The 22,472-nt window shown below is 47.4% G+C and overlaps 1 protein-coding gene across 8 annotated transcripts in view; it reads left to right on the forward strand.

Moving 5' to 3' along the window:
* The window catches only part of ARID1B (AT-rich interaction domain 1B), a 380,200-nt gene extending 374,288 nt beyond the window's left edge, over positions 1–5,912 (forward strand). For 4 of the 8 annotated variants that reach the window (XM_032485245.1, XM_032485242.1, XM_032485244.1 and 1 more), the window contains one exon: positions 1,680–3,392. In XM_032485245.1, the coding sequence (XP_032341136.1) occupies positions 1,680–3,392 (1,713 nt within the window). Of the gene's footprint in view, positions 1–1,679 lie in introns of all 8 variants that reach the window. The other 4 variants (XM_032485243.1, XM_032485241.1, XM_032485239.1 and 1 more) reach the window with 1 other exon arrangement.
* Positions 5,913–22,472: the final 16,560 nt, after the last annotated feature.

The following is a 22,472-nucleotide window of genomic DNA, read 5'->3' on the forward strand; positions in this document are numbered from 1 at the left end:
TTGGAAGCAGTCATTTAAAAGCCTACTACTTTTAATGAGCTTAAAAACCCTCCTTTATTCTGTGCTCGGCTTAAAGGAGCTCCCAGCATAACAGCCAGAAGACAGAAAGGGAGCTAAGGATTAGGGCAAAGGCCCAGGCAGTCAGCTGGACTACAGACTTTTTAAGAAATATTTAGAAACAAAAATAAGAAAAGGTTATTTTCCCTACTGTGTTTGAACAACTCTCTGCTTTTGCTGAAAAAATCCAAAACATCTAATTCCCTTGCTTCTATTGAAGTCGGACCAGAATCTTCCATTTCCTCTTTCTTCTCTCATTTAAGTCCTCATTATAGTCCTGAAAGGCAATTTCTCAGTTGGTGGCAAGTGTATTAATAAGGTCATAAACATTGCATGAAGTCCTTTTTAACAGAAAATAAGTATTTAAAAATGTATACTGCCTTTACTAGAGTAATCAACTTTCATCCTTACGTGAGGTGAACTGCCCTTGAGCGCACTGTTTCATAACCAGATTCGCTTTAGCAGCTATCCCTCTTCCCTTGCCCTGGGAAAAACTAAACTTTTAAGGGTAGGGGGTGGGAAACATCCAAACTTCCACTTGAAAAATTATGCCTTCATACCCTAAGAACAAGTACTGTCTGGTTGGTACCCAGGTTTTCCCTTACTTTTTTGGGGGGGTGGTAATTAGGTTTATTTGTTTATTTATTTTTAGAGGAGGTATAGGATTGAACCCAGGACCTCGTGCATGCTGAACATGTGCTCTGCCACCAAGCTATACCCTCCTCCCTCCCCCTTACCTCTTAATAATTGTTTCAAACCCAATTTCAGGTAACTGACAGCAGGATAATAACATCTGTCATTAAGAAACCCTTTTTTACTGTTTATTCTTTATCATCCCTAAATGCAGTGGTGTGGGTGTTGGGGGAGGGAAGCGAGCCAGTTGCTAATCATGAATTATGTTGGTTTTCTTGATATGAACATTTACTTAAAGGAAATAAAACTAGTTCTTATAGTGGCTTTTGTCTTTCAGCTGGAGTTGTGAATAACTGAAATATAAAAGTGCATTCTATGAAACATTCTCATTCATTTATCAGGGACTAAATTGGTTTGTTTTTAATTTTCTGTGTTTATAAGCTGCTACATTGCTGAAATTATCTTCTCCCCAAAATATATGGAGAATGTAAATTAGAATAACCTATGGCACCTAAGACAAAAATGACCATAAAATCCTAAGAATAATAACCATAAAAATCTAGGCAAGCAAAGTTTCAGATAAATAAGAGAAGAGAACAGACTCACTTTGGGTGAATGAGTCTATAAAATCCAGGTTCCCACTCTTCTGGTGATGCCCACATTGTATCTAAATCAGCAAAGTAAAGAAGAGCAAAGCACCCCTGCCCTGATGGTATCAGAAATATGACAATAACAAGTAACTTTTCATGTAGACAGTATAAGAAAGTAAACAGCAAATAAGAAAGATGGTAAATGTTGGTTTGGTTAATAATGAAAAATTCAGGAAGACAGTTCTAACTGATATACAGTTTCTCTTTCTTGGACTAGCCAGAAAGAAATTAAAAGTGACACTAATCATAAAAACGCATTGCCACCTATCAGGATTTTCACCCTCTCAGTCCCGCCTGAGGTTATGACATTGTACCTCTTCTCCTTCTCGTCCTCTCTAGTTGTCCGGATTTCTCGAACTTTTAGTAGAATACTTTAGGAAATGCCTGATTGATATTTTTGGAATTCTTATGGAATATGAAGTGGGAGACCCCGGCCAAAAAGCACTTGATCACAGTGCGGTGAAGAGAGAGGACAGCCAGTCCTTGGCCGACGATTCTGGGAAAGAGGAGGAAGATGCTGAATGTATTGAGGAGGAGGAGGACGAGGAGGAGGATGAGGAGGAGGATGGTGGGAAGACCGAGACCGAGGACCGGAGCAGCACGGCTGTGACCGCTGCAGATCCAAAGGAGAAGCCCAGGCAAGCTAGTAAGTTTGACAAGCTGCCAATAAAGATAGTCAAAAAGAACAACTTGTTTGTCGTCGACCGATCTGACAAGCTGGGTCGTGTTCAAGAGTTCAGCAGTGGACTTCTGCACTGGCAGCTCGGCGGTGGGGACACCACCGAGCACATCCAGACTCACTTTGAGAGCAAGATTGAAATTCCTCCTCGCAGGCGTCCACCTCCCCCTTTAAGCTCCACAGGTAGAAAGAAAGAGCAAGAAGGAAAAGGGGATTCTGAGGAGCAGCAAGAGAAAAGCATCATTGCAACCATCGATGATGTCCTGTCTGCCCGGCCAGGGGCTCTACCAGAAGACGCAAACCCTGGTGCCCAAACCGAAAGCAGTAAGTTTCCCTTTGGAATCCATCAAGCCAAAAGTCACCGCAACATCAAGCTGCTGGAGGATGAGCCGAGGAGCCGGGATGAGGCTCCGCTCTGCACCGTCGCGCACTGGCAGGACTCGCTGGCTAAGCGCTGCATCTGTGTGTCGAATATCGTCCGGAGCTTGTCTTTTGTGCCTGGGAATGACGCCGAAATGTCCAAACATCCAGGCTTGGTGCTGATCCTGGGGAAGCTGATTCTTCTTCACCACGAGCATCCCGAGAGGAAACGGGCGCCGCAAACGTATGAGAAGGAGGAAGACGAGGACAAAGGGGTGGCCTGCAGCAAAGATGAGTGGTGGTGGGACTGCCTCGAGGTCTTAAGGGATAACACGTTGGTCACCTTGGCCAACATTTCTGGGCAGCTAGACTTGTCTGCTTACACGGAAAGCATCTGCTTGCCAATTTTGGATGGCTTGCTGCACTGGATGGTGTGCCCGTCTGCGGAGGCACAAGACCCCTTTCCAACTGTGGGACCCAACTCTGTCCTGTCGCCTCAGAGACTTGTGCTGGAGACGCTCTGTAAACTCAGCATCCAGGACAATAATGTGGACCTGATCTTGGCCACGCCTCCATTTAGCCGTCAGGAGAAATTCTATGCCACGTTAGTTAGGTACGTTGGGGATCGCAAAAACCCAGTCTGTCGAGAAATGTCCATGGCGCTTTTATCGAACCTTGCCCAAGGGGACGCGCTGGCTGCAAGGGCGATAGCTGTGCAGAAAGGAAGCATTGGAAACTTGATAAGCTTCCTGGAGGATGGGGTCACAATGGCCCAGTATCAGCAGAGCCAGCATAACCTCATGCACATGCAGCCCCCGCCTCTAGAGCCCCCTAGCGTGGACATGATGTGCAGGGCGGCCAAGGCTCTGCTGGCCATGGCCAGAGTGGACGAGAACCGCTCAGAGTTCCTTCTGCACGAGGGTCGATTGCTGGATATCTCGATATCAGCCGTCCTGAACTCTCTGGTTGCGTCTGTCATCTGTGATGTACTGTTTCAGATTGGGCAGTTATGACATCAGTGAGAGGCAGCATGTGTGAGTGAAGACTAGAGGCTCCCGTATAACTGGCTGTTTTCTGTTCTTGTTTCTCCAGCGTAGGAAGAAGGAAAGAAAATCTTTGCTCCTCTGCCCCATTCACTATTTACCAATTGGGAATTAAAGAGATAATTAATTCGAACAGTTATGAAATTAATATTTGCTGTCTGTGTGTATAAGTACATCCTTTTGGGTTTTTTTTTTTTATTTTGTTTTGTTTTTTAACCAAAGTTGCTGTCTAGTGCATTCAAAGGTCACTTTTTGTTTTTCACATACTTTCTTTTTAATGTTCTTTTCCATGTTGTACTGCATTTTTTGGGAAGCGAATTGACTTTAAAGAAAAATGTGGCAAAAGATGCTAAGATGGGAAAATTTCACCACACTGAGGCAAAAAGGTGGAAAATTACCAATTTCCTAGCTGTGCTATTCTTCAGATAATGAAAAAATAAAAACTGTATCCCATCTCCCAAAAAGCTCTGTGCAATAGAAACTCCTAGAGATGTAGGTACAGGGGCTCACAGAAGTGTGTCAGTCAGCAGGCAATTATGAAATGATACTGGTTTCTTCACAGGAAAATGGTTACATTAGGCTAGGAGCAAAAACAATGTTTTTTTTTAAGTTAAGATTGAAAACACATCCCTGACAATGATCAATGGAAATTGCTTCCTCACCACTACCGTCATGTCTGCTGTCTGTCGTTTGACCTTCCACATGACAGTTCTTCACAATTCCTCTAATCATTTTTTAAATATTTTTTTTTTACTGCCTATGGGCTGTGATGTATATAGAAGTTGTACATTAAACATACCCTCATTTTTTTCTTTTCTTTTTTTTTTTTTAGTACAAAGTTTTTAGTTTCTTTTTCATGATGTGGTAACTACGAAGTGATGGTAGATTTAAATAATTTTTTATTTTTGTTTTATATATTTTTTCATTAGGGCCATATCTCCAAAAAAAAAGAAAAAATACAAAAAACAAAAACAAAAAAAAAAAACAAAAAAAAGAGGGTAATGTACAAGTTTCTGTATGTATAAAGTCATGCTCTATTTCGGGAGAGCAGCTGATCACAATTTGCTTCATGAATCAAGGTGTGGAAATGGTTTGCATATGGATTGATTTAGAAAATGGTTACCAGTACAGACAAAAAGGAAAAAATACAACTAAAAGGAAGAAACACAACTTCAAAGATTTTTCAGTGACAAGAATCCACATTTGTATTTCAAGATAATGTAGTTTAAAAAAAAAAAAAAAGAAAAAAACTTGATGTAAATTCCTCCTTTTCCTCTGGCTTAATGAATATCATTTATTCAATATAAAAATCTTTATATGTTCCACATGTTAAGAATAAATGTACATTAAATCTTGTTAAGCACTGTGATGGGTGTTCTTGAATACTATTGTAGTTTCCTTAAAGTGGTTTCATAGTAACCAAGTAACAGGAATTAGGGGAGATACAGCCCTGTACTAACATAGCCCCTCTTTACAAAACCCTGAGGTCGGGAGGGACCTTTAGGGGTTACCTACTTTAGAGTGGGGAGCAACAGTTTGATTTTCTCAAAGTATTTAGCTCATTAGTCTTTGTTTGAAGAAGTCAACTCTAACAACATTGAGGTATGAGAATTTTTGATGTGTATGGGAGGTGGCTGCCAGCCTACGAGGTGACAGCCCAAGGGCTCACTGGCCTGACAGTGTAAACACCTTGCCTTTTACTAACCCCGTCGTAATTTCGATCAGAGTACAATCTATTCCGTGTTTCTCCTGTGTGCCTCAAAGTTATTTTGCATTTAGTTTTCTCCACCGTGTATAATATTTATATTGTGCAATGTTAAAAAGAATATGTTATATTGTATGTGGTGTACATAGTGCAAAGTGATTATTTCTATTTCAGGGCATATTAATATTCTCATATTCCTTCCTACCTGGTGCACAGTAGCTTTTTAATACTAGTCACTTCTAATTTAAACTTTTTCTTCCTGGGTCATTGACTGTTATTGCATAACAATCAATTTCTTTGAAACTGCTGCAGAGTTAAGCTGTTAGTGGACACCCTTCTGACTCTACCTCTTAACACAACCCCCAGTCTCAGCAGACTCAAAAATTCCAAGTCCTGTCGCCAGACCTGGTATCCGGGCGCACGTTACTCACAGTAATACATAGAAGGGTTAGACAGGAGCACTCAGTTATAATCCGAGTGTGAAACGTGACTCTAGTGTCACAAGAAAAAATTTTTTTCTGCAAGAGGTCTCATCATCTATCAACTCCCACGTTAACTTATGTAACAGTGCAGCCAAATACATGTTGAACTTAAAATCCATTTATAATTCTACTTTAAAGACATCTGCTTGCTAAGAACAGATTTTAGTGCTCCAAGCTTCAAATATGGAGGTTTGTAAGAGGGAATTCAATATTACTCTAATTTCTCTCTTACATTGTACGAACAAAAAGTGTATACAGACTTTGAAGTTTGTCAATCAAAAGAGTAAAATCATTACAAAAGACTATTGTTGTCATGACTTGAGTTGTAATCAATACCTAGAGTCTGACCATTGAGCAACAAGATTTTACATACTGATATGCAACGTAATCTCTATAATAACCCAGGAAGATTTTAGCATCCTTTCTACATTCTCAGCCCAGAAGGAAGACTGCAGAAGCCCGTGAAGAACTTACCACCTGCCTGAGATCATCTTGCCTACAAACTGAGTTATTGCTTTGTCCTCAAAACTAGTTGGTTTTTTTTTTCCTACGAGGCTTTTCAGAAATTTACAGGATGCCCATACTTTAAATGTGTACAAAAGAAAAAAGATTAAAATAAAGGTGCAAAGAAAGTTTAGTATTTTGGAATGGTGCTATAAAGTTGAATCTGTTGGTGTTTGAGTGAATCTCTTTAATGTCACATGAACTATTGGGCGACACATGTGCCAAAATAACTATTCAAATGTTTTGTTTGAGGTTGAGAATGACATAGAGTCAGTTTTTCTTGGTGAATTTTGCCTATTCAGAAACTAGTGAGGCCTGCTTTTTTAAAAGTTACAGTAGTGATTTTTGTAAAGGGTATGAGCAGTTTCGTGATAGACAATGTAAGCAGTTAACTACCTCTTTTACGAAAAGCAGATGGCTTTAGCCCTGAAATCATCCATTTAAAAACTGCTGGAAATCCTTCATTTTTGTCAAACACCATGTACAAATTCCCATTCTCTGTTCACCTTCAAGGAAGCAGAGAAAGTATTATAAATGAGCCATAGTGACCATCCGAACAGCCCATTTTCTTCTTGCTGAGTTTTGTTTCACTTCTTTATCCGGGGAGCTGAGCGCAGCTGCCCGGCAGGCCCGCCCTCCCCCACCCCTGCCCGGCAGCGCCCTCGGAGAGTCTCAGAGTCAAACAAGCTTTTAAAAATGCCAATAAATATTTTCGATGCTAGTATATAAGCTGCTCAGGTGTCACATTTTTCACTAATTCAGCAGAAACACATTGAGCACATGCTGTGTTACCAAGCTCTGTTCCAGGCGCTGAGGAGTCACCAATGAGCAAAGACCCTGGTTCAGCCACGTTTCTGGTCGTTCTTGTCAGACAATTACAGAAATCAACTCGTCTCCCAAATACGGTGTTTATGCAGTGACAGCACTGAGTACATTTTGTTGACCAAGAAATGAGGACCTAGCTGTGGAGACAAGACCCCATCAGCTGTGGGTCTGATGAGAAGAGGTCTGGACTGAAAATCAGAACTCAGTGAAGTCTCAGCCGTGGCCTGACCCGCAGGCTTGTCCGTCAGCCCTAGAAAACGCCCTGGGACAGCCGGTGTCTGAGGTCCCTTCTAGCCCTACAGTGTGACTCAAAGCATCTGGTTCCCTTCCTGCTCCTCTGCACATGAGGGTACTTGTTCTTCCGGAAGAGGAGGGGGAAAAGCCGGACGTGGTAGCCTGGTCCCCCGTGATCCCAGCTTACGTGGTCAGCCCTTGGGAGCTCAGGAACTGACTGAAACTATGCAAGAAGGTTTTATTTAAGGCCTTTTGTTCTTAAGCCCACAAACTGCCACATGTGCCCCTGCTTGTCTCCAGTTACTGTTTCCTGCTTCTGTCCGCTGATTTCCAGTCCTGCTTTTGTTTTATGGTGATCCAAGTCATGCAATCCCCTCAAATACCAAAGTCAAGTTCATTCATTTGAGATTTACATATATGAAACCCTGAGGGGAAGTTGGAGAAAGACCATCAAATGTGTCCCAGAGTATGAGACTCATTTTTCTTCCTCCTGAATCTGATTTCAAGGACTTAAAGTTTTACCCCAGCTTTTTCTAAAGTATATTCTAAGAAACAAGCAATCTTAAAAAAAAAAAAAAACACCCCTGGTATATTCTCCTTTTGGGCATCTATAATCCATAACATCACATTAAAGACTCTGAGAAATCCTGCAGAAAAGAACTCTGTTTATCCCAAGCATTTCCTGACTTAATCAACCTTTGAACTTTTTTTTAAAATCCATATAAACATGCTGCAGAGCTTTGGGAAATAACTGTCTTAGCCAAGGATCATGCCTGACTTCTAACCATCCACATCTTGCTAATCTCAGTGTATTCTTACTCCTTAAACTAAAATTGAGATGGCCTCCTTGAAGGAGACTTCACAGAATCTTCTCTTGCTATCTCCATGACCTTCCACAAGGTACTTAGCATTCTTTGAACCTCAATTCCTCACCTATAATGCAGAGGTAACACCCACCTCAGGGTTGGTGAGGATTAAATTAGATAATTGTATAAAGTTCTTGTAACCTAAGTGATCACGGTATATTAATCCCAAACACACATACACACTTTCCGTCTGGTGAGTGGCCGTAAAGCATAGTTTTAAAATCTGATCTAAGAGGATAGCTTCCCGTTTTCATAATCAGTCACACAGTTTGTGTGACTTTGCTGTTGTTCTTGGTTTTCAAGTAAAAGCCATAAAGGCTTAGCCTACTGATTGTCTTGTGTTTAGCGCCAAGGCTGATTCTGCGTAATTTCTCTGCTAAGTGTCAGTTTTGGCTTGTTGGACATCCAGAGGTGGTAGGAGATGTCACCTTCAGTTCTGCAGGCCTGGGGAGAAGCATATCTCTGGAATGCAGTACAGTCATGCAGTAAATTTGCCCTGTCCTGGCCTTCTGGAAAAAAAAAAAGTGGCTTGTAACATATTTCAGGGGTCAGATACAGCAGGTGGCCGATCACAGTGCTGTCTTTGCTGTTCCTTCTCGTCTGATGCACACAGCAGAGAGCCTCCCTGGAGAAAAGGGACTGCGGTCTCCACGCTTGGCTGGAGACGGGCTGTATTTCCGTGGGCCATAGAGGTGGGATTCAGGGTGTGCCTCGTTTCTGTATAAGCTTAAGGTCAGGTAAATAAATGAAGCCTGAGCTTTTATCTTCTGCATAAATTTGGTATTTAGCTGGCTCTGGCTCTGTATGTTCTACAAACTAGATTTTCCTAAGACTTAAGGAACCTAAACTTGGATTCAACTCCTTGAAGATATCCTTGTGCAAACAGAAGCAGTTCCTTCAGGCAAGAACGAGCAGCATTTGTAACACTGCTTACTGGTAAGTGGTGATTACTTCACACTTGGACGTTTTTTGCACTTGAAAGAATTTCATAGCTATTAGCTGTTCTTCATAGAAGTCTGAGTATAGAACGTTATAACATCCGTTCTCTAAAAAGAGGCGTAGGCTGACACCAAGTAGTTGAAACCAAACTGAGACCTCCCCTTTCCAAGAATGTGTATTAGCCTTAGAAAGGTTTTCAGCTTTATACAGAATCCAGAAGAGACAGGGACTTTTACAACAGAAGCCGTGATGGAGATCAGCCATAGACTGGAGCCGGGGGTTGGGCTGGGGGGGTTCTTTTGTGAAGTCTCATGACCAAGACATAATGGGAACCATGGTGCACACTTAAACCAAAATTGGGAAATTCCGGCCACTGCTGTGTTCTTGTATGACAGGTCCTTCCATCAGTCTCTTTACTGTGACCACCTTCATCGTCCTGTATACGTTTTGTTTTGAGGTCCAAATGTAAGGCCCCCCCGCTCCCTGGAGTCCGCAGCCCTTTGTTACAGGGCTCAGTCCTCCAAGCCTGCCTCGGGCCGCCCTTCTCACGTCCAAGGGTTGTGTGAACTCCCGTGAGAAACTCACGATTACGTCCCTACTGGACATGAGATAAACTCTACCAAGGACAGATTCCCAAGACAGGTCAGATTTTCTGCGCTCCAGGACCTTCAAATATGTCATAAAACTTGGAATGTAAATTTTCTCAGAAAGTACTGTTGGGCCCATGGGCTTTCACAGATGGTACTTGTTGAGAAATTAGAATAAACCAACCCCCAGCTCGCTTTTAAACTGAAATTCAGAGTCATCCAGGATATGGGCCTGTCGGGTAGGAACGAGCACCTCATTCAACCCTGTGGTTTCTTAGGTTGGCCTGGGAGCTTCGCTGGCTTGGGGCTGCTGGAGTGTGCCACCAGTCAGTGACCTTTCTGGTGCCTGTGCTGGACAACACTGAGGGTTTAATTTCTTTTTTTTTTTTTTTCTTTCCTATTTCACTTTCCAGTCACCCATTGTGATTCAAAATAGGGCACCTGAGGAATGAAAAGTGACAAGGGACATATGGAGAGGACACCAGTTGCTTATGTTTGGATCATAGTTTTAAAAATGCTGGTCTAATAGGAACAGTTATTTGTTCCCATGGGGAGAAAAAAAATGACACAACATCTTCCACACACTTTAGATGAATACACTTTTAGCATGATAGAAAAAATGTACCCATAAGTGCGATGCTTGTTTTGTTGGTTCAGTGTATTTTTCACCAAATGGTGTGAACATATGGCCGGTACTTCTCCTGGCCATGAGCTCTGAAGGGAGAAGGCTCCTGATGGCGAGGAGCCACAGTGATTCATCAAGAGGCGCTTCAGTTCCAAAGGGGAGCTTGGAGTGAAGGCCTCTCTCAGCCAACTTTTTATGTGCAATCCCCTCTCCCCACGTTTCACGTTTGATGTCTGCTTTGGTGGGTAATAGATTGGAATGCATCTGGAAAAAGAAGGGTTTTGTTAATTAGTGGAATTTCATCTTGGTGGGCTTTGTTCAGAAATTAGTTTTGATACCAGTTTGGGGGCTCAGTACTGAGCAATCAAATCTGGATACAAACTGGCATTTCCTCCCACCCACCCAGAATCTGTCTTTAAGGGCTGTTATTAAGTAGAGATTCATAAGGGACTGTAGGTCGTTTCTCAAATTCTCATGCTTGTCTGGGGAACTGAACTGAACGTTTTTGGAGAACACTCTCCTCAAAGCCTCTTGCCTGGCTTCCTTTATGGAGGTGGAGGTGAGGAGTCTGTTTTCTCTGTTCTCAAAAGCACATATGAAACCAAGATTTGGTGGAGCCCTGCAGAGGATTTCACAGGGCTCCCATCCTCCTCCGGAGAGGCCTACCTTCCCAACTCAGCAGCTGACAAGCTCCCCGTGTCTGCTAACAGGCCCTCATCACCTCCAGGACAAAGGGCTTCTGACCCTCCCACCGTGCAAGGGCACAGAGGTGGCATGACCCAGCCCGGGTACCTGCCCCAGGGAGAGACGGGGATTCCGAATTTGCCTACCTTTGTGCCTCTGTCACTCCCTTCAGCGTAAAACAATGAGCAAAGTGTGAGTTTGCTGTCTAGCATACAATAGGCATTTAGTAATCAGAGGCTTTCTCATTTCATCACGGGCCTAAAGGGGACCACACAAGTCAGCAAGTAAGAACCATTCAGTGTGATGTGTGTTGCAGAGATGTGGGCAGAAGATACAGGGGAGGAACCCAGCCCAGTTTGGAGGGGGCAACCTGGGAAGGCTTCCTGTCGGAGACTGAAGACCACCTGAGTTGGAGCAGAGCTAAAAAAAGGAGAAAGCATTCTCTCCAAGGCAGGGCTCATCATAAGGAAGAGAGTTATGGAAAATCCCTGGGCATTCTGGGATCTGAAATAAATCCAGAATTGTTCCATTGCAGGTTTTGAAGAGATCTGAGGGAGGAGAGGGGTGGGAATGCCAAGGATGAGATGGGAGTGGTCAGCAAGGACAGGACCACAAGGGGGCGGGCACCCCCCTGAGAAAGCTGGCCTTGCTGGGCTATGGAGACTTCAGCTCAGGAACAGTGTGATTACAGCCTCAGCTTAGAAGCTGAGGAGTGAAAGCCATTCGAGTTTTGCAGTGTTCAAACAAGGACTGCTGAGGGCTGGGTGGGAACAGCCCCAAGAAACGAATGCAGGAGTTTCTTGAGTTTGTGGTGCATATGGACCATCCCAGGGGAATTAGTTAGTGGGCAGTTGCATGGGGTCTGAGGTCCAGCGCCAAAGTGGAGGCTGGAGTGAAGATCTGGGTGTCATCTGCATAGAGGGGACATGTGGATCCCCAGAGGGGAGAGTGTGCTGATGGGGAAGATTGGAGGGCTGGGCTCAGGATTCAGAACGAGAGAGAGAGGCTGGGGAAGAAGAGGAGAGAATCCCAGGAGAAGCAGAGTCCAAGGCAGAGGACACCTGGATGGGTGTGTGTGAGCGCCCTTCAAGGATGCAAGTCAGCCGGGTCCCACCTGCTGGCCACCGGTCAGCAGGAGATGCTCTGTGTCCATGCACTCCAGAGGAGGTCACCAGCGTGGGGAGGGCAGTTTCACTGGGGGTGTCCTTCACCACTTCAGACCCCCCAAGGCTTGGCCTGGCCACCCCTTTAAGATGCTCCTCAGAAGAAACATGAGGGGGAACTTATTGCCATTGGTCCAAGGAAGTCCTGGCAGGACAGCAGCCCTGCCTCATCTCGTGCAGGCAAAAGTAATTCTACTTTGCTCTTCAAAAACGATTGGATCAAAGAGACGAACTGGCCAATGATCCCAGTGTTCTCGCCGTGGGCACTGTCGTCTGGCAGCAGTTTGCATCCGCATCCTGGGCAGTGACTCCTCCATCAGGGCTGCACGCACCCGGGGAGCACCACCAGCTCTGCACTGTTAGGGGCCCAGCCTGCAGGTGGACACCAGACCCCACAGACTCTGTCACATGGGTCTTGAGCCAGGGGGACAGATCTAGACCTGGGGCACTTTAGACGGATCCACAGTGGCCCGTATCCTGTGCTGCCAGCCCCTGGGCTGCAGGATCCTGGAGTCTCGATTCATCTCAGCCGCAGCGCTCTCTTCATCCCACGGCCCCTGATGATGGCCCAGATCCCAGGTGAGTGAGATGAGCACTGCACCGCACTCCCCTTGACGGCCAGCCTCCTTCCTGTGGGCCCTGGGTTCCTCTCCAGGTCTCTACTCCTGGCCACCAGTGCCTCAAGACCAGCCTTTCAAAGCTACTGGAACATTCCAAGGTGAGTATCTAGGCTTCTGGTGCCCCTCGCTTCCTCCTTGTGCAGCACAGCCACCTGGGGAGGGGGCGTGACCGGCCTGCGATGCCGCAGCTGGTAGTCCCTCCAGAACCTGGGAAGAGCGCCATGGCCACCTGTCGAGGCCTGTGGTCTGGTATTGTCTCTCCAAGAGCTCATGTGTTGAAGCACAAAACCGACTGCTCCCCAACACCAGGAGAGGGGGCTGAGCGCCCCTCCACCTACAGGCACTTTCTCGACTCCCTGCTCCACTCTCAGCCCGAAGTCCCTTCCCCGGGCTGCTCACCGCCTTCCCAGGGTCTGGACACCTGACCCGAAGCTCCTGCCCTTCCTCTCCCCAGGGGATGCGGCCCTGCCCTCTCTGCCTGGGTCCTCCGGCCAGCGCTCTCCCTCATGAATCTCAGCTTATCCTTCCTTTTTCCATCGAGGTCGTCTTGTTCTTTATTTTCCTACTTCTTTGTTGGAATATTTATCTTCATTTCTGTTTGATTCTGTAAAACACATTCAAGGTATCCATTTTCTTGTCAGAACATTCCTTGATTGTGTCTTAAAGACCTTGCAAAGGTGGTGTTCCATCCCCTCTGGATGATGGGGGGGCGGTTCTCTTTTCTTTTGAAAGTGGTTTCATTTTTACCCTCTGTTCGCCCCTCTGCTAATAATGATCTTTAGTTCTCTTGTATTGTTGTCATGAACTATGGCTTCTGTAATTTCTACATCTGAGCGTTTTTCTTATATTGTTTCTTCTTCTCTGCTCCATTATTTCCTTCTGGAAGCTGTGTTGTGCAGGTCTCCCCAACAGATACTCCGTGCTCTTCCTTTTTTCCTATGTTCCTTGCTATTCATCATTTTCGCCTCTTTAAATTTTCTTCCGAGCGCTCAGAGACTTTCCTGAGGTATTAGTTTGGCTTTCTGTAGCATCCAGTATGCTGTTCACTGCTTCTGTGGAGCTAAGAAACGATGAGTGATTACTGTTTTACTTCTAAACACAGTATTTTAAACATTTCAGATGGTTCTCTTTTCATAAATGCAATTTCCTCCCTCACCTCTTTGAGAATATAAAGTTTTCTTCTTTCTTGGAGAAAATCAGTTTCACAGGAAAGTACTCGCTCACACAAGCTCCCTATTTCAGGTTTCTGAATCTTTTCATATGTCCAGTTACCTTTCTCCATAATTAATTGGATTTGAGATGGATTTTGTTGGAGATTGTATTAAAATGTTTCCATCTCACACAAAGGAGTAAAAGGGAAATTTTATGTTTTCTTTATTTTAACTGAGGCTCTGTGAGTCATAAAGGAGAGGGCTGAAGTTACACAGAAAGAATACAAGTCTGCTGTGCTCTGCGGGCACTCAGGGTGTCCTGGAAGCTGTTTGTGGACACTTGCTTTTTTGCCAGTAACTTCAGGGCCTGTCCTCTACCCTGCACTGGGGCGGGGTCATGGGAAAGAGGAAGGGAGCTCCGTGGGGGTGGCTGAGCAGTGCGGTGTGTGCGTCTGGGTGTCTGTGTGTGTCTGTGTGTGGGGGTGTGTCTGTGTGTTGTCTGGGGTGCTGCAACCTTCTCTAACTTCTGCCACCACCTCTATGAGGGACCCTTATGGAAATGTCCCCATGGTACCAATCATAATGTCCTTTTCAGCTCAGGGCTGGGGGTGGATGCCAGCACGGGGCTCCCCACCAGCATTTCCTGGTGCCCTTTGTTGGCCCCGATGCCCGGCCCTGGCCAGCACCTGGGAAACCAGTGGTTCCACTCCCAGAGCCTGGAGTCGAAAATTACGTCCCAGCTCTTACTTTTCCCCGCTGGAATTTGTGGGAGCTTACTTTTGAGACCTGACACGGCCAGGTTTTTGTTATAAAAAATTTCATCCCATATTTTTAATGACTTTTTCTTTTTAAGTAATTATAGATTTACAGGAAGTTGCACAAATAGTGTGGGGAGGTCCTGTGTGCTTTTTACCAGTTTCCCCAGTGGTCACATCTTAGATAACCGTATTCAATATTAAAACCAGGAACCTGAACTCGGTACAATGTCTGTGTATGTGCCATACTTTAAAATATTCAAAGGTAATGAAAATACCCGTTTCATTCCCAGGAGCCTCCCCTCAGTCAGTCCGCAGGGCCCTGGGGTCACTGCCGGTGCTGGGCCTCCGCCTCCTCCCCAGGCTGGAGGATCCCCTGTGTTACTGGAGGGTGAGTGTGTACTCCAGGCCCAGCTGCCCGGTCTGATAGCTCCCTACCCCCACGTCCCTGCACACTCACACCCCAGGGCCAGGCTTGGCGTCCACAGCCCACGGCGGGAAGGAGAGTTGGACGGTGCCCGCAGCCGCCCAGCACCACGTTGGCAACCGTCTCCAGGCCTGAGTCCAAGGGTGGGAGCTCGGAGTCGTTCTGCACGAGGCGTGGGCCCTGGGGGTCAAGGTACCTCCCAGAGGAAACAGGAAGGACCTTCAAGGGAATCCTGCCGCAAGGAGTGTAGTTAAGGGAGCGAGAGAGCCGCAGTTCACAGCTGTGAGTGTGCCTTCTCATGAGCTTGTTGTTCATATATTGATTTTACTGTTACGGAGGGAAAAAGCAACATTTCCTTTCTTCCAAGGTACTGTGTGTCTGTCTGTGAGCTGTGCTTTCCCTGGCTTCCCCCAGAACAAAGACCCCTCCTTCCAGCTCCTGGAAGTAAGCAGGATCTGGGAAGGACAGTGCTCGGGTCCAGACCGAGGATGTGGTGGCTACGACGGCCAGGCCCTGCTCAGAGAGGGGAGGGCACAAAGGCAGACAGGTCGCCAGGGGAGGGCAGTAATGATGGAACAAGGCTTCTTTTGCGAGGGATGGTCTGGAGTGACTGCAGGTAATGAACAGCTCTGAACCTTCCCAAGGAGGCCCCTATGAATAACACTCACTGATGTGTGGAGGGACGTGACGGGCGCAACTCTGTGCAGTGAACAGTCCCATCAGCCTTCCACGACTCGTGAGTCTTCAATAACCCAAGCAAACCAGAGATGTTAACAATACTCCGACAACAGGAAAACCTCAGTAATGAAGCCGGCACTAGGAAGTCCGCCCGTGTGCTGGAGAGGGTGAAGGTGGGACACCTACTCTCAGATACTATCCGGTGTTCCAGTGCTCCTCCCACCAGGCCATCAATGCTTCCAGCAGCCCTGGGAGGGAGCGGTGGGTCCAGCCAGGGCCCTCAGTTGCAAACAGCAGAAACAAACATGGGCTAATTCAAGCCGAAACAGGCTTTATCAGAAGGATATCAAGTGGCTCACAGAATTAGCAGGAGGAAAACCAGGCTCAGCAAAAGGACAGGGACCACAGTAGGGTGGTAGCTGAGAACACAACAGCTGTGCCCCCAGACCAGTCCCCACCCAGACCTTCCTGCCAGGATTGTGCCAAGGCCTTAGCTTGAGAGGACTGTGGACACTGTGTGCCCCTCCATGTGGCTCTCCTCTGACATCCTGTGGCCCTCCTGTCCACGGGGCTCATGTGGTTCAACAGATGGTGGATGGTGAGGGGCACACTATGAGCGAAGCAGGGCCAGAAGGAATTCTTTCTCTGCTGATGCTTCAGACAGCTCCCCAGGTTAAGAAGGATTCTGAGGGTGCTGGGGCTTCGCTGGGAGGGCAGTGTGGGTGGTAATGGGGGCTCGAGGGTGCTCCTCCAGGGGTCTCAGGACTCACAGTAGGTGCAGAGTACATGGATGACAGAAAAATGGAGTCCCCTATTTTTGAGAGAGATGTTTGAGAGTCTTAAACACTAGAGCTCTGACATGGTCTGAAGGACAGAGGGACAGACAAGTGTTGGACTGTCGTGTGGACGGGGATGTTGTTTTTGACAAAATGAAGCAAACACTCAGGCAGTCATTAGAGCACAGTGACAGGCCTGTCACTTGCATTCCCTGACAGCTTTGCCAGCTTCTAATTGTCCTGCCCCTGCACTTACCCCTGGGTGCGAACTGGTCCCCCAGCCAAGCCTTCCCAGCCGCAGACTAAGTGAGGAAACTAGAGCTCCAATTTTCAACGTGCCTCTAAGACTGATCAAAGCAATTAGAGGTTTCCGGAATTGCCTGGAGAAGAGAAGGCCAGCCAGCTGAGGATGAGGACCAGGGAGGTGCGGAGGGCGCGGGCTGTTATGGCAGTGACGGACACGGGAGAAAGGGCAACGGCCTCAGCCCCGAGGATGGGGGAGACAGGAAAAAGCCCTTCCTGCCGGGGGTCCTGGGAGGGAGCCACTGCTCCGGAGCCGGTGGGGTCGCAAGTGGAGACCCCGGTCCTGAGCCAGCAAGCTCCCTCCGCCCTTGGCTGTTCAAGGCCGACGCAGCGCCCCTTCGGGCCTTCAGCTGCCTGAGTCTGGGAAGCCCTTGGGCCCCGATCATCCTTGCTGCTCAGAGCACCCCCTGCAGGGGTCAGGGGACAGGGGCCTCCTTAGGGGCGTGGGCTAGGGGAGGGGCAGGGCGAGGCGAGGCGTTAAAACCTGCACTTCCTCCCTTTTCAGAACTGGGACTGATACAATCTCATGTTTGAAATCAAAGCAAAGAGGAACCTGTTTTAGAGGCAAAGAAGAGAGAGCTCAGAGGAGAGGCCAAAGCCCTGAACACGGGGGACATATGGCATTTGTCAATCAAACGCACAGCAATCTTCAGAAAGCCATTAGAAGGCAGCCCCATGCCGGCCCGCCATGTGTGCCACCTGCCGGTTCCTCTGTCCCGCAGGCCCCGCAGACACCGCGGTTCAGGGACTAATTAGCCTTCTAGAGGGCGATCAAGGGCCCTCCGCTGGAACTGTGTTAGGAACTGAGCCCTTAGATGGCTTCAAATGGACACCACCCGACGTGGGCAAAAGCCGGCCAGGCGGGGGGCTCTGTTGCCAGACAGCCAGGCTGCCTCCTCCACGGGGGCCGCCACCGCCTCCCCCTGGTGGCTTTTCCGCCCCCCTGTCTCTGACAACGTTCCTCTCAACGCTCACCCCTGATTCTCCACCACGTCGTCCAGCCGTGCATTTATATCAGTCTTAGGAGCTCCACCGGGGCAAGCTGGGGGCCTGCGTGCTCCCTGCAACCTTCAGAGCACAAGCCGCTCATGTGGCCAAAAGCACCAGTTCTGTCCCCGCTGAACTGACCCCAGAGGAGTTCCTTTGAGCAGCTTGTGACTGAAGGCAAGTTCGTGTGCCTGTCGCACCATGAGGCCAAACAAGCTAAAACACCAGTTTGCAGCAGAGAAAAGTTTATTGCAGGGCAGAGCAAGGAGGACCAGGTGGCTCATGCCCAGGAAGACCCCAAACTCCTCCAAGGGTTTCAACAAAGCATATTTAAAGGCCAGGTAAGGCGTGGGGTTAGGGGGCAGGTCGCAGGGTATGTGATGAACTTGTGCACAATTCTGTGTTTAATTTGTGGGAACGGGGCGTCAACACTATCAGCTTCTGGGCCTCAGAAGGTCTGGGGCCCCGTGCTCTGGATCATCAAGTAGTTCCTTTCTTCACTTTAGTGGTAGTTTTAAGCATCTGAAAAACTCAGGAAATATGCATGAGATACTATGATCTGGGTACTTCAGAGAGGAGCTACAGCAGAGGACATGGGACAGAAGGGTCTGACCCTGGAAGGCCTGTAGGGTCCTGCTCGGTTACAAACATACTTCTTACAGGACAGATGTGTTTATCTCCTCTTGTTTTCAGCATGATTTAGATTTAAGAAGAATTTGGTCCCTGAATGTTCCTTCTTTAACTTTTCTCCATATGGTCTTCATCCACCTCCCAGGATCTCATCACTTAGGGCCCACGCCCCCATCTCCTGCCTGGGCTCAGGCCACCCTGCGCCTTTCCCCACAGGCCTCAGACGTGCCACCTGCCCCAGGGCGGCCTTCCCTGCAGTCACCACGCCCTTCTCCACTCTCAGAGAGAACTGGTCCTGGTTGGCCTGGGGTGTGACACCACCGCAGGGCTCTCGAGTCTTTGGTCCTGTGTCCTTGCTACCGCCTTTGCCCCCTGTCCCTGTCCATTGCCCAGCGAGCCCCATCCTCCGCCCTTGCTCTGGGCTGAGAGCTCCTGCTCAGTTTTTCCAAGCAGACTGGGGGGAAGGCCCTGAGAACTGGGAGCTGGCCGGCCAGCGTCAGGAAGGGAGGGTGAGCCGTACCCAGGGACGGGAGGAGGAAACCCAAGTGGAGAGTACTTCCCACCCACTTCTCCCTGGTCAGAAAAGGGGACAGGGAACTGGGACATGGGAAAAGTAAAACTCTCCATAGTCCCAGGAACAAGAAAGTGTGGAAACGTGGCAGAGGCACTGCAGTGCCAGAAACCGCCCGAAAGTACCAGAGTCCATTTAGGATCTACTTGCTACTTGAATCAGGTGCAAACTGAAGCCTGCAGGCTGCCCTTGGCCTTCAACACCATTGTCTTGTTTTATAGGGTCTGCTGACAGGCTGAACTTCTGGCTACAGGCCCCGGGCCACTGTGTGGATGCCAGGCACTGGGGGTCTGGACAGCCTCGACCCAGCCCCTGACCCTGAGGCTTCTGGCTAATAGGGAGTGGCAGTCAGGAAATTATCTCACAAATACTTCTTTGCTTTACTCCCTGCATCATCCCTTCCAAATCCAATCTCCCTTCTGTGGCCTTTTCTTGAAACAGGTTAAAAATGTAGCTACTATAGAAATTTTGAAAAATACGGGAGCATAGAGATAAAAATTTTTAAATAAAAATTACCTCTAATTCTAGCACTCAGAAATACCCACTATAATAAAGTGTTCAATTTTACAAGCAAATTTTAAAATTTATTATATCATGAGCCTTTTCATGTCATTAATTTTTCTAAAATTTGAATCTTAGTGGCTGCCTAGGGCTCCATTTATTTCACCAATCCCCTATTGTTGGACATTTATGTCTTTTCCAAATTTTCACCATCATAAAAAATGCTGCAGTGAACATCCTAGAAGATAAATCTTTGCGACTATCTCCAATTAATTCATTAAGATAAATCCCTAGGATAAATTCCTGTAAAAACAATGTGTCAAGTGGGATGACTATATTTAAAGCTATTTGGGCACATCACCAGGGTACACGCCTGGGAAATCATGTCTTTGAAAATCCCAATGGAAATGTATGAAAGGGTCCGACTCCTTGAACCTAGCCAGCACTAGCTTCCCCCCACCACCAAATCTGATAGACAAAAAGGATCTTTTACCGTTTGTTTTCATTTCTTTGTCAACAAGACTGAACATTTAAAAAATATTTTCTCAACTCACCTATGTTTTGTCTTTTGGAGAATTTCTATTTGTATTCTTTGTCGACTCCTCCACCAGGTTATCAATCTTTTATAAGAATTGTTTCTGACCTCAGTCTCCTTATCTGCAAAAAGTATCGCTTGGACCAAATGACCTCTTGTCCCCAAGGTCATTTCAAAGAGCTCAGATCTTGCTCTGGGCTGTCACCCTCCGCTTGGCGGCCTGCCCAGTTCTCTAAACCTATTAGCATAGCTCCAGGAAAACCTGAATTTCAAATGTCTGCCTGGGTTGAGTTTCACACTTGAATAATCCAGGCAGGTAGCTCATCAGATTCACAGGTCTCAGTGGGAGCCAGTCCCCCTCCAGGAAAGGGTCCAGGCTGAGGTGCCTGTGTCTCACACCAGGAACTGGGTGCGGGCAGTTCTAACTGCAGAAGTGCCTGATGGGGGCCAACCTCCCCCACTTACCGGTTGAGGAAATAATGATCTGTCCACACAAGGGACTTGGATGTAGATGTAACTTTTGTGACATGCAAGAATTTTTTACATAAGAAAAATAGATTCCAGAGCAAGGGAAGCCCTTTCGTACATGCTCACGTGCGTGTAAACCCACACACACAGTGTGACCGGGAGCATCATCTGCAAAATATGAACCATGTTCATCTCTAGCTGGTAGGATTACCAATTTTTTTGGTTCTTTTTAATTTGTACTTTTCGACACAAATATGACTGTCGTTCACCTAGTGACACCACTCCTGTCTCTGCCTTCCTTTCAGACATTGCCTACAAGTGAGCGCTGGGGCAGCTGCCACCAAAGTCATGTCCCCGGGGCCGGTGTGTCATCAGCTTCAGGCGGCTCTGGGTGGAACCTCATTGCTCTGTCTGCCGGGTCCTGTCAGGCCGTGTCGGCCCTGGAAAGCTGCTCCCGTAAGTGGAATGCGGTTTCTTCAGGAGGAATGTTCTCCCACTGGGCATTTGTGGATCTCGGGTCTGGGGCCACAACCTCCTGAAATAGGGGTTCTCAGGGGCATGGGAGCAGAATTCAGTGTCCTGTTTTTCAAACTTCACTCCAGGGCCCACAGAAAAACATGGCCCAGGAATTTACTACTTACTGCCTGGCAGAGTCCCCCCTCCCCTGCCGCGCCCCACACACCCACATGCACCTATGCTCATGTCTCTGGGCAGCCCAAGGGGACTTCTCAGTCCTGGGGTCTCTTGCTGGCTCTCCCAGGCCCGTGTTTTCGGAGGATCTAAAACAGCTATTTTGTTAGGACTGGCGAAGTCAAGGCTGCAGCGGGGTAAGGGAGGCGCGCTGCTACTGAAAGAGGAAAATCTAGGCACTCCTGCAATACTATCTATTGTCCTGCACGCCCAGAACCGGGGAAGTGGGCCAGCGAACACACACTAGCTTACACCGCCTTCAGCTGAAGATGTGCGGATCAAGCGCCTTTGTAACAATGCACATCAGGGCTCACAGGTGCAGGCTGGCTCAGGGCTGGCCGCCGCTGCCTGCAGGCCACTCCCCGGGCCCAGGTCCTGCTGCAGCCCAGCCCCGCTGCCTCCGTCCCCAGATGAGCCCACTTGAGTAGGACCTGGGGTGGGATGCCTCAGGTTAGGCTCGGGATCAGAGCAGATAAATGCCCCTTCTAGACACCGAGAGGCATCTCCCCAAATTTCAGAGTGTAAGGAGGGGCTGCGGGAGCAGGAGAGCTGGGGGCTCCAGGGAAGGGCCTGGGCTGGGGCATAGAGGGTGGGATCCTTTCAGAGTGACAGGTAATTTTACAAACACATTATCATCAAGGTTCAGAACTATCAACACTTGGCACTCTTGTGATGGCCCAGGGAAAGTCCTTTTTAATAATTTTTTAAATTTAAGAAAACCCAGTTTTCCAGTTTTACATGTGGATAAATTGACGGGGATGGGGGCAAGGATTCGAGTGAGAAAGACCTCAAGCAAATTAAACTTTCGCCTCCAGTGTGCTTGTTCGTGAGTGGAAACTCTAATATGGGTCTCAGATAAAGAGGGGTGATGTTTGTAGGGTCCTTTGCTTGGTGCCTGGGATGGAAGGAACTTAGTAAACAGCCACACTCTCCTGCTGTTGCCTGTGAATCAGAACCAAGGAAAACACAAAGGGGCCCAGTGTCCAGGTCTGGCAAACAGGGCGTGACAGAGCACCTGCCAGGGCCTCCCCGGAGATCAGCCGCTGGTCTAGTGGGAGTGTGTTCAGTAAGAAACAGGGAAGTTAGTCAAATAGTGAAAATGAAATGACCAAATACAGTTAAAGACTAACAGGCAAAGTGATCTGGGCATCCAAGGAGAGAGAGTCAATCATTTATTATTTATATACTTATAACATATATATTATATGTATTACATTTTATATACAATGCCTAGAATATGATAGACGATAGATAGACAGACAGACAGACAAATAGATAAAAGATGTCTGTTGTGAACCAGGAGCTGTCTATAGTGTGAACAAACCAACTTGGATGCTGCCCTTG

The sequence above is a fragment of the Camelus ferus genome, chromosome 8 (assembly GCF_009834535.1).
Source record: "Camelus ferus isolate YT-003-E chromosome 8, BCGSAC_Cfer_1.0, whole genome shotgun sequence".
In the NCBI taxonomy this organism is placed as follows: domain Eukaryota; kingdom Metazoa; phylum Chordata; class Mammalia; order Artiodactyla; family Camelidae; genus Camelus; species Camelus ferus.